The sequence below is a fragment of the Cygnus olor genome, chromosome 2, assembly GCF_009769625.2.
Source record: "Cygnus olor isolate bCygOlo1 chromosome 2, bCygOlo1.pri.v2, whole genome shotgun sequence".
NCBI lineage: Eukaryota > Metazoa > Chordata > Aves > Anseriformes > Anatidae > Cygnus > Cygnus olor.
Window position 1 is genome coordinate 48,260,061 of NC_049170.1, and position 12,655 is coordinate 48,272,715.

The window sequence follows — 12,655 nt, forward strand, 5'->3', positions numbered from 1 at the left end:
ATCCTAACCTTAATAAAAGGTCAATATATCCAAGGAGTGTCATTTCTCAATTTTATATGATTCCTTATTCATTTCTAAATCTTAAACAGTTACTGAGGCACTCTTCCTTGCTCCTTTTTTTCCACCTTTGAGTTTTCAGTACATTTTTTCAGTCACAGTCAGTGCTTTGCCCAATTTTTCTCAAGAGGTCAGCAGTTCTCCATTCTCTTCTGGTTACAATTCTCTTTTTACAACTGTCATTTTCTAAATATTAACATAAATAACTTGATTTTTCTTTCAGGGTTGTAACTTTACTGGCCATAGCCTCAATGGGTTTTACCTTCTTGTGGAATGAGTCCCCCCCATTAGACTAGGATCCCTAGAGAACATCCTCTTCTGGTCTTCCTGTGCTGAAGGCTGCTCTTTGAACTCCACTATCAGTATTTCATTTCCCTCTTCCTTCCTGACCTGATCTTGAAATAGCAGGTACCATCACTTAGTGATTATTCTTATCCAGATTACTGAAAAAATAAATAAATAAAATTTCTTCACAGAAGCAATAATTTTATTGGAAATAACAGAATTGCAAGAAGTTTTAGCATACAGTGTTGCACTACGTATGTTTTGTTATTAAAAACTGCTGTCTAGCTGGAATCGCTACAACCGTGTCTGCTTTAAAGCTGCTTAACAGAATGTCACAAACACCATTTTAACTTTTCTTACATACCATCTTGTGCTAGCAAACCTCCATGTGTGGCAAACTTCTTTTTTGAAAGAGAAAGTGGTAAACAGGCTACAAAAAAGTAATCTTTCAGTGTTTTATTTATTTATTAATTATGTTTACCGTTGTCAACCTCCATTTTAAACAGTCTTTTTCCACTTCATTTCAATTTAACAGGAGGCTGACTTTGAGTTTTGCCATCACCTGCCTCCAATTCATTTACCCCTTCCTGTAATTCATCATCTATTTCATAGTCTGAGATTGAATCAGTGTTATCATCCAAATAATCAGCTTCGTATCTGTCCAGTAAGTGTTTCTGTGGGGTGATGTCATCATCAGGAGGATTTCTCGTCTTTTTCTTTTTCATTTTCTTTTGAATCTTTGACAGCTGCTGCTCCTGTTTTTGTGTCCAGCAAATGCTTTCTGTACCTCTTGACACTTTCAGTCTTTTGTAGTCCATTATCTGCTTATTCAGCAGTTCATGATCAATACCAAAAAGATTGGACCGCATGGGTGAATCAGAAGATTGGGTTGCTGAGGAGAATGGTTTACTGTGGAAAGGAAAAAAATATATATGTATTTTTCCCCCCTGCATATAATTTAAGGAACAATACAAATTGGGACAACTTGAGGAACCTATAAATAAACTGGAGTTTTCAGTTTGACTTTATTAATGACCTGTGTTCAGCATTGTGCTCCTTATGTTAAGAAGGAAGCAATACCACTGCACTATGTGTGGACTGGCTACGTATAATCTGGTCAGCATTTCAACAGATTCGGGGCGGGGGGGCAAACAACTACATTCCAGATTAAAATTTCATTCCAGAGTGAGCACTGGATCTGGGAGCCCCAAGGAAGTTAGACCACTCCTAGCTTTTTCAAGAAGTGAAAAACAGCTGCCTGTGCCTAGCACACATCAGACACACATACCAATGACCATGTAGCACCTTAAGCCAGACAGAAGTATTCCCACAAGATACAAATAGAACAAGCTGTTAGGTGCCCTGTGGGAAAGTCTGTCACAACAAGCAATTTCCTCCAAGAAGCAAGTTCTGATTTGCAACTGATAAACAGTCCTATGAGACATTAAAGTCTGAAAAGTCATTTCTACCAAGAGACTACAGCACACCAGTGGAAAGCTCCTGGTTTTGAGCATCCAGTTCAAATAATCATTATGCTAGTAGATCATCATCATTGTCCCTCAAGAGCCAAAAATCCCTCATAGAAGAATGCTAAATTAAGTAACATTTTGTTAATTTTGAGAGATTGATCACTAAAATGTATGCAGGTATGTCTGATGGAAGGTGTACCTGCCCATGGCATGGAATTAGAAGATCTTTTAAGGTCCCTTCCAATCCAAAGCATTCTATGATTCCATGATTCTATGTACAAGTATAACAATACAAACTTATGCCAGTAAAAAAGTGGACAAATGGAAGGCGAGCAATCTATTTATATTGGTAAATATAAGGCTTTTATTCTCATGAGAAGACTAACAGCAAGAAACAAATATTACTGCTCTGAAACTTTTTTTTTTATGTTTAACGATTGCAAACACAGTGAATCTTGAATTCTAAGAAGTTCCAAAAATACTTCTCTCATAGAAGTTAAGATACTAATACCAGAATAAGTATTGGGTCTGCAAGTAAAAAGGTCTTATGACTGTGTTGCCTCAAGTATAGATGTTAAACACAGCTGATTTTTAGAACTATGTTCTGACATCACTTTATGGGTTAGTTGCCTCCAAAAGCATATACAGTATAGTGTTACAAATGACAATTCAGTCATTTTGCAAACCTGCAGCAAGGTACCTGTGCACAAGAACCACAGACAAAATAACCTATAAAAGTGTGTCTGCACTAAAATATGAAAGTAGACTAGAGCATATACAGTAAGAAATATTTTCTCTCAATTTTAATAAATGGGCGTGGTGTTAGCAAAGAAAGCTTAACAAATTAAAACGCCATTGAATTTCTGGGATGATTACATTTTTTTGCCCTAGGTTTTTTGTTGTTTTTTTTTTCTGTTAATAAAAGGCCCCTAATTCGTAAGGTCTTCCATAAAGTCTCTTTTCTACCTTTTATTTCCTTACATCACCTTGCTGAACTCTGAGATAACAAAAATATACACATCTAATTAAAATAAACTTTGTGTCATGCCAAACCCCATTTTAAGCTGGTCAACAGAGATGAAAATGGACATTTGTATTATTTTGATTCAAAAAACTCACCTGGAATCATTTTGAGATAATATATTTTCTTCTTCAGGTCCAAAATCAGCAATTGACAATAATTCCTCAACCTGTAAATACACAAAGACAATACATATTAAAGTCACTCTACTAAATTACTTTGTTCATACCTCTACAAGAAACAAATACAAAACAGTATGTTTTTTCTACGTTAGAATACTTAGCAAAACCATTTCAAAATAGCCTTTTCCTCCATTTACATTTCACTACTGCAAAATATATGTTAGGGTATAATTCTTCACTGGCTGTAAGCTGAATTTACATCACATCAGATCTTGTGAATTTTTTAGTTTCCAACAGTGCCAAGAAGCACTATCCTTCTTGCCTAGGAAGTTTGTGTCAAATAGTGTAACTGAGCCATGGGTTACTATTCTCACAAGGGTTTTTTTTGCCTTATGTATATTCTGAACAGCTGGTTAGGGATTGTGTGATAGATGTAATTTTTTTTTTTTATATGGTCTTACTTCAGCCTTCCAAATCATTTTTCATAACATCCTTACACTGGGATTTCACAGAGGTATAGAATGGTTTGGGTTGGAAGGAACCTTAAAGATCATCTAATCCCAGCGCCCCTGCCATGGGCAGGGACACCTCCCACCAGACCAGGTTGCTCAAAGCCCCATCCAACCTGGCCCTGAACCTGGCCCCTGGGAGGGGGCATCCACAATTTCTCTGGGCAACCTGCTCCAGTGCCTCACCACCCTCCAAGGGAATAATTTCTTCCTTATATATAATATAAATCTCCCCTCTTTTAGTTTAAAGCCATTACTCCTTGTCCTATCACTACACTCCCTGGAAGAGTTCCTCTCCAGTTTTCTTGTCACCCCACTTTAGGTACTTGAAGGCCACTATAACGTGTCCCAAGAGCCTTCTCTTCTCCAGGCTGAACTACACCAACTCCCTCAGCCTGTTTCTTTTCAATTTCTGCAAGTTTTTGTCTCTATTATAGGGGAGTTCCAAGTTCCCTTTTAACATATAACCCGTAAATGCTAAAAATCTAGTATATTCAGTAAAGACAAACTTTTCACAATTAGGTACAGTTTATCTCATTCAAAACTTTTATTCCTTCTTTTCTTTGCATTCCTTCCCTTCTAATTCAGGGTTTAATCCTTTTAATGAGAGTTGAATAGTATGTTCCTTCTCTCTTGCAAAGCTTAAAAAAGTTTCAGCTACATTATTTCAAGCCCTGTTATTTGAATCTGTAGATTACATACATCTGATGGTCTTCAAAGTATGAAAATATGATCCATCCAAGTGCTTTCTAGTGCCATTCACTGATAGGAGCTATATATGGAGGGTTTTTGCACATCTTGAGTGGTTAACTTTCTGGGTGCCTGTGCTTCAGACAACTTCAAGGTAAGGTGGTCCAAGAGTTTTTCATCTTCAAAAAGAGTAAGTGGTTGTTTAAAGAAGTTTGAGATACACTGATTAACAAAACAGATTCCATAATAATCAACCTGAAAGGTAGGGCCTGCAGGAATAGCTATTTGTAGCTCCATCTAGATAAGTTAATAACACAGTGACTGTAAACAAAGCACTTCCATAATCACAGGTAGGTTGTGTAGAAATTCTTGCGGTGATTAGGTGGAGAGTATGAACAAATACAAACAGCTTTCAGAAGTGTTTAGTTCATTTTTATTCTTGTGCTAATGTAGGTTAAAAAGATCTGCACTGTGGATCAGTGCACTGTCATCAAAGTGTCAGAACTTTTCACCAAAAAAAGTTCTAGCCATTTTACTGCATTTCTAGAGAGTATGAAGTCTTGTTATTTCTTCCAGCTCTGCTAATATGCACTACATGAGCCCATAAGTAATTAACAGAATTTACATATGATCGTCACAATAGTAACACATCTAAGAATAAGGCACTTCAGGGCACAGAAATGTGAACATACTCTTTTCAACTAATGTCCTTTAAATTCACATCAACAGCCTGAGGAGGCAATTTTGCACATAATTTCACTCATTGGTGTCACTCTTCTCTTCTAGGATTCTCACTTCACAGTCCTAGTAACAGTGAATTTCCAAACAACATTATTCTAAAACTATTTCCACACCATGATAGAAAATGAGTATTCGGAGAAACAAGCTGCTGGTATGTAAGGAATTCAGGTAGCTATTGTTTCACGTTAGTAGAGGAAATTTAGTGATGCCTTAGACCACAGCATGAGCTCTGCATCAGCTGAACCTGGTATGTAGTGGTGACTGAGAACTGTGAATGGCATTGTGTGGGTACTGGGTGACGCCAATAGGGAAAGGGGGGATGTATTGACCAAGGGCTGCACCAGATCAGAGCCTGCCGAGATAACAGAAGCCACCCTGCTGTGGGCAGTAAGAGAAGCCATCCTGCCCTGCAATAAAGAACCACCATTCTGAAGGAACATAACGTATATGTACTGAGAACTGATTGGACTATAGAGGACAAAAACAAAGATTGTACAGGTACAAGAACCCATGGAAAATTTTGAGCAGGGTCCCTCCTTAGAGGCACCCAGCTTGAACTGATATATAAGTACCACTAAATTCTTGCTGCTTTAATTAAGAGTCGACTCTCTGAGTGAATCTCAGATGCCTGTTGAGACCCATTCTACTAGGAGAAACAACAGGATCCCCCAACAAATAATAAAGGTAAGTTAAAAAGAAGGGAGAAAAAATAGTATGAGTGAGCTTACATCCTCTATGCAAAGATATGTCTTTCCCCAGAAACGTTATAACAATTCACAAATGGAAAAAGGTTGGGGTAAAAAAACTAAAACTAAAAATCACGGATTAGATTCACTGGCATTTTAAAAACACATAATATTTAAAATATGGAAGACAGCTTCTCAGACCTCATTTTATACAGAATCACGTATGCCAGACCATACCGTATATTGGCTAACATGTATTATTCCTTAAAAATGTAATATCATTTTTTAGGATTTATTTTTTAGCCTAATTAATTATCTGTCACAAGCTTCTCACTTCAGAAGTTTTAATAGTAGCCTCAAAAAAAAGTTAATGAGGCAATGGCTGCAAAGGTTCTTTTACATTGTATATAATCATCAATCTTACTAAAGATTCTTTGCTAAAATGCTTTGGAACATGAAGTACAACAAGTATAGACAAAGACCGATTTTTAATGTAGCAATTAATATATCAGCTTTCTCAGTATTCCTAAACATTATGATATTTAAGTCCTACATCTGCATGATATTTGTACGTTGAGTCAAGGATTACAATTACCTTTTTTACAGCTGCAGCTTCTTTGTCTTTTACAAATACTATCGGGGGTACATTTCCTAAAATTTGCTGACTCATCAGGAGATACCTGCAAAAATACAACATTCACCAGTATGAATAACTGTATAGCACCTCGAGGAAAGGTAAAATACATTAAATTAATTCTAACAGTACTACACATTTAAAGATCCAGATTGCAAAACTTAACAGTCTGACCTGTATCCATTCTGGTTAGTGCTAAGGCACTAAATAACATCACTGCAAAATCCCAACTCTGAATGTGTAACATACAAAAATTATTAGCTGTAGATCCCTAAGTAGTGATGGTATTAGATTTGTCTCCTATATGCACAGGCTGGTTCAAGTCTTTCCAATCTTGATTTGGCTTCCTCATCCCCACTGTAACAGTGAGAACAGCGGTGAGATAGAGCCCTCACAGCATGGCAAGACAACTAGCCCTACATGGTAGCTGCAAGAGGGACTGACTGAGCTTCCCTTGTCATCTTCCCAGCCAGCAACGTTCCTGCTCAAAGTGTGGAAGCTGTTGAGAGTAAAGGAGGCCATTGTGATGGAGCAGGAATTACAGGCCTTGGGAAACAGAGGAAAAAGAGATAGACCTACAATTATGCTTCAATGACACCTTCCCCACGGGGTGAAATCCTGATCTTCCAACAGACTGGCTGGATAGCAGAGGGTTAAGCCATGCACAGAGAGAGACAGAAGTCTCCATGGTATCCTGAAAACTCATTGGACCCTCCACCAGAAATGAGTAAATGCATCAATACATGGTAACATCCTGACATTTTTGTTTTGTTTTGAGTATTGTGAAGGATTTCTGTAAAATCAGTCATCCCTTCTAGAGGTCCAACGTGTCTCTAGTGATCAGAATTGCACAATGAGCCTGTACGGAGATAACTGTTGTAATTGCCAATCCTCTTGTGCAGCATCACATTCTGACCTACTGTTAAGTACAGCATATTCAGGCCACCATCACTAGTATAATGAAGTGCTACTTTAGCCAAACTCCTCTTTCTTTCTGCTCAGTTCAGTCCAAGCCTATGAAAGCAGAGAAACCAAGTAAACCAGCTGCACTCCACTGGGAGAATTCACAGCTGGTCTGACAGCCATCCATCCCTGTGAGGCTCATCACAGGAGATGCTCTGACTCCAAATGTATAAAATACAAAAGCATCCTAACAGGTCAGATGTAGACAGTCAGAAATACTCATTTGTTACTATAACACAGCTAGGAATTTATGAAGCAGTCTAACTGTTCATCACATGGTGGTACCGTATACGTGGAGCACTCTTCTGCAGTAAACCTTCAACATAACTTTCATTCTCTGTAATAGCAGCAGGATTCCAGTACACACGACATGCTGAGAAGTTTGATGCCAGGGAAACCTGCAAAAAGACAAATGTGACTTTAAAACTTTGTATCTATATACGCACATACACACTTCATATACAACAAAGCCTCTGGTTCACGAATAAACATGCAGTGACTCAAACTAGATATCTAAATTCTGAAGAGAAAGTGTTCTTTCATCCCTGCTTCTAAGAACCAAAATTACATGGTGCCTTTACAGAGCTATGGTTTATGTTCAGTACCTGAAGATGTTTTTTTTTTATTTATGCAATTCACTGCCCAGTGAATTTAAATGTCAACACCTCCATGTTACTGACAGCGCTATATTTAGTCAACATGAGGGTACTACCATCTCAAAGGCTGTGGATGTGGTCTATCTAGACTTCAGTAAGGTTTTTGATACCATTTCCCACAGCATTCTCCTGAAGAAACTGTCTGCTCAAGGCCTGGACAGGTGTGTGCTTCATTGGATTAAAAACTGGCTGGGTAGCTGGGCCCAAAGAGTCGTGGGGAATGGAGTTAATTGCTGGAGGACAGTCACTAGTATTGTCTCCCAGGGCTCAGTACTGGGGCCCATTCTCTTCAATATCTTTATCAATGATCTGGATGAGAGGATCGAGTGCACCCTCAGTAAGTTTACAGACACCAAGTTGGGCACGAGTGTTATCTCCTCAAGGGTAAGAGGGCTCTGCAGAGGGATCTGGATAGGCCAGACTGATGGGCCAAGGCCAACTGTATGAGGTTCAACAAGGCTAAGTGCTGGGTCCTGCACTTGGGGCAAACAACCCCATGCAATGCTGCAGACTGGGGGAAAGAGTGGCTGGCAGGCTGCTCAGCAGAAAGGGACCTGGTGGTATTAGTTGACAGCTTAGTGATCATGAGCCAGCAGTGTGCTCAGGTGGCCAAGAAGGCCAATGGCATCCTGGCTTGTACCAGAAATAGTGTGGCCAGCAGGACTAGGAAAATGATTGTCCTTCTGTCCTTGGCTCTGGTAAAGTCAACCTTGAATACTGTGTTTAGCTTTGCGTCCCTCACTATGAGAAGGGCATTGAGGTGACAGCGTGTGTCCAGAGAACAGCAAAAAAGCCAGCGAGGCCTCTAGAACACAGGTCTTATGAGGAGTGTCTGAGGGAACTGGGGTTGTTTAGCCTGTGGAAAAGGAGGTTCAGGGGAGACCTTATCACACTACAATTATCTTAAAAGAGGCTATAACAAGGTGGGGACTGGGCTCTTCTCCCAAGCACCAAGTGACAAGAAGAGGGAAATGACCTCAAGTTGCACCAGGGGAGGTTTAGGTTGGATATTATGAGAAATTTCTTTACTGCAAGTGTTGTGCTGCATTGGAACAGGCTGTCCAGGGAAATGGTTGAGTCACCATCCCTGGAGGTCTTCAAGAAACATGTAGATTTAGAACTTAGTAGCGTGGTTTAGTGGTGGACTTTAGAACTAGGTTAAAGGTTGGACTAGATGATCTTAGAGTGCTCAACCTTTATTCTATGATTCTATAATGAAAGTAACAACATCAGATCAGAATTAGCATAAGAGTAAATTAGGAACAAGTCTCAGTGCTACACGAACAATAAGCACTATACTGTTATAAAGAAATCTGCACTACATTTCAAAAAAGGCTGTTTCTTTCCCTCACTTTTAAGTTAAAAATGTTGTTTCATTTACAGCAATGTCTCCTGAAAGCACTGTGGCTTGCTGACAACAGCCAGTATTTTCATGTGCCATCAGGGTTAGACAAGCAATCCGTAAAGCCCTACAGAGAAATATGGTGTGTAGGACAATGCACATACTGATCCAAAAAAAATTAACTTCACCCATGTAATTTTAATAATTTGTTTGAAGACAGAATGAAATCAGCCAACAAAAAGATCCATTTCAATTGTAAATGACAAATGTTTTGTCATAGATGCGGCTATGACGTATGATTTTTTTTCCCACACTTCTAACCAAATAAGCTAAGTCTGTCAAGCTTTTGAGCTTGACATTTGTATCATTTCATTTGAAAAGAACAGCAGACATAGCAGAAAAAACTACTGACAGTAAACAAGAATATGGAGACTGACTTAGTTCCTGAATCACAGTTGTAACATCTTTTTTAAACCTGTGAATTATGACAAAATGAGATAGAATTGGAATTTGTAGCTAATTGTTTCTGAAACCTTGCTTGCCAATGCTATTGTCTTAAGTCTTGACTTTTTTTGCTCTAAGCTCATGCCCCGTTTAGGTCATAATGAAGCTGGTAAGGGACTCAAGGATGAATCAGCTCTCACACAGCTGCATAAAGACTCCTGGAAAGATACATTCATGTTGGTAAAAATCAGGCTCCTCCTTCTGAAAGGGCAATACAAATTATACATGTACAAATAACAGGAAAAAAAAAACATACCAGCAACACCATTTTTTAGTTGGCCTAAGTGGCATTAGCATTATATTGACAAAGGTCTACTAAATGAGGTGCAACAGTGGCAAAACTCTCCTCGCATGAAAGGTGAACTGAGGCTCATTTTGCTGTGCAGCAGCAATGCTGCAAAACTCTTCCTGCATGCATCACAATACCTGGGGGCTCCTTCAGCACACCACACCAGCCTCAAGTTGTAGTCACAGCTGCTCAACAGAAACTGTAGCTTTTTTCACTTGCCTTGCAGATTTCCAGCTTGAGGTCATGAAGCTCTTGATTAACTTCACCGGTACTCATCATCTCTGACACAGCTTTATGAATAAGACTATTCAAGACTCTAAAGCGTATGGTATCTTCTTTCCTAGTTTTTGTATGGTCATCTTTCATTACAGAGGCCAACTTGGTTGGTTCGTACATCTTAAAACATACAAACAAACAGTTGTTCCAAATTTACATTAGGAAATTATATATAGTTTTGTACCTCTAAGTATAGTCTTAGAATGGCATTGTTGCAGCTGTCCTGGCTTTATATAGGTCTTATGTATCAGATGTTTCAGTAAAGAATATCTCTACTGATAAAATCTTTGACCTTTATGTACTACAGTCAAAATTTCTTACTTTACTGTTTTGTAGCTCAATAAATCAGTTTTCTAAAATATAGCTGGTGTTAACTGAAAAACAAACATAATTTGTTTTCCAGGTAAGTTTCATGCACTTATTTTTTGCAGCATGGTTTGCCCACACAGAGAACTATGAGAACAATTGTAACTAGAAGTTAAAGAAATCCCAGCATATCTAGTAATTAAAGGCAATGAAGTCAGAGGCCTGTCATTCTGGGACTGGTACCACCGTCTCCAGACTGCTGATCTAAATTTGCCTCCCACCAGTAAGAACTGAAAGCAATTCCAACCACTGATACTTCTAGCATGTGCAAATCACTGATACTTCTAGCATGCACACTATCATTTTCAGCATAGGAAAACTGGTCTGGAGAAGATTTCCTGGATCATCAAACCTAGTTCCTTGAAATCACAGGCAACCATGTAACAGACGCTTCTTCCAAAAGGATCCACAGAACATCTATTCCACGTACTCCTACACTTCTTACAAGAGAAGACCACAATGCTGTACCTGACCTAAAAGCAACTTTGTTCCACTTGGCCACTGTTTCATTTTTTTTTTTTTTTCTGCCACAAAGCAGCAATGCCACTTACATAAGAAACTGTTTGCTTTCTCTTGTAGCGTATCCCCTTATTTGTGCTAGGCACAGGTTATATGCACCCAAGACTTGCTGAGAACCTTACTGGGAAATGATGTGGATTAAAACTAAGTGTGTATACAGAAGTTTTAACCTGGACCAGTTTTTTGATACAGGCTCAAAACCACAAAGGGAAGTGCTGGTGCTAGTACAGATTAAAGAACGGCACAAAGGAAGAAATGGTCAAGGGAAGAGCTTGACAAACAGCTTCTCTTGCAGCAATCCTAGCATATCACAGTAAAACTGAAGTGCTACTGTTCACTCATTAAATACTGCTCTTTCTCCACCAGAAAACGCTTTTCCCAAAGTTACAGGTAATGGAGGAAATTTAAGCTTGTTCTCCCTGGAAGAGATGAACACAGCATTTTAGAAGCCTGTACTTACCATTTTAGACTCCAGGGTAGGGCTGTCATACCAAAACTTCTTTCTTTTGGAAAAAGGAGAGGCATACAGTTTTATCTTTCATCAACCCAGAGAAATAATGGGTACCCTGCTTAATTAAAACGTCACCTGCCTGAAGACACACACACAGCCGCGCCACTACATTTCAAGTTTCCAGTTTCCCCCATAACATTTACGCATTAGGGTGATACGCGGCGATGCTTCCCGTCCACAGCAGAAGTTACACCAGGGAGGCAAGGGGGAGACAAGCGCTAACGTTTCCGTACTGTGGGATAACTACAACCGGCCTCACCCCCCCCGTGTGCCCGCGAGCCCAGGCGGCCCGGCAGCGGGCGGCCCCAGCCCGGTCACCGCAGGAGCCCGTTCGTTCCCCAGGCCCGGCGTGAGGCAGCCCCCAGGAGGCGGCCGACGGCAGCGCAGACCGAGAGCCTCACCCCGGCCCGCGGCTACGCGGAGCTCCGGCGGACGAGGCCCGGCCCCCTCGGCCCCGCACCTACTTGTTCTTGTGGAGCATTTTCTTCAGCAGGTTCCTGGAGCCGCACGAGGCGGCCGAGCTGCGCAGCGCCCGGCAGCAGGCCGGCCCTACCGCCCGCCGCACCGCGCCCGCCGCCGCCCCGCTCCGCCACATACCCCCGGCGCGGCGCGGCCCGGCCGCTGGAGCAACCGGCGGCGGCGGCGGCGGCTCCTGAGGGGCGCTGGCTCCCCCTGCCGGCGCGGCAGCCCCGGGCTGAGCGCCTGCCCCCTGGGGAGGCGAGGTGCCACAGGGCCCCGCCCCGCTGAGGCGACGGCGGCCTGCTGACGGGTCGCTGTCTTGGCTGGCATAGAGTAAATTTTCTTCCCAGAGGCTCGCAAGATGCTGTGTTTGGGATTTTTTTGGTGATAACAGCGATGTTTTTAGTTGTTGCAGAGCAGTGCTTACAGAGAGCCAAGGATTTTTGTGCTTCTCTTGCTGCCCCGACAGCGAGGAGGCTGCGGGTGCACCAGGACCTGGGAGGGGACACAGCCAGAACAAACCGACCAAGAGATCATCCATAGCATATCACCTCGT

The 12,655-nt window shown here is 40.9% G+C and overlaps 1 protein-coding gene across 1 annotated transcript; it reads right to left on the minus strand.

Moving 5' to 3' along the window:
- Positions 1-530: 530 nt before the first annotated feature.
- RBFA (ribosome binding factor A) lies at positions 531-12,655 on the minus strand. Its single transcript, XM_040548829.1, has 7 exons — positions 12,105-12,655; positions 11,590-11,632; positions 10,188-10,364; positions 7,463-7,575; positions 6,176-6,260; positions 2,931-3,001; positions 531-1,251 (listed from the first exon to the last, which is right to left on the minus strand). The coding sequence occupies exons 1-7, from the start codon at positions 12,638-12,640 to the stop codon at positions 861-863; spliced, it is 1,416 nt and encodes a 471-aa protein (XP_040404763.1). The 5' UTR covers positions 12,641-12,655; the 3' UTR covers positions 531-860.

What these genes read in the sequence shown, in the direction of transcription:
- RBFA (XM_040548829.1), bottom strand. Translation starts at nt 12,640, where the DNA reads ATGGATGATCTCTTGGTCGGTTTGTTCTGGCTGTGTCCCCTCCCAGGT. An exon ending in AAAATGCTCCACAAGAACAA is followed by an intron (nt 11,633 to 12,104) that starts GTAGGTGCGGGG and finishes TTTTTCCAAAAG; the next exon opens with AAAGAAGTTTTGGTATGACA. An exon ending in AAGCTGCAGCTGTAAAAAAG is followed by an intron (nt 3,002 to 6,175) that starts GTAATTGTAATC and finishes GTGTATTTACAG; the next exon opens with GTTGAGGAATTATTGTCAAT.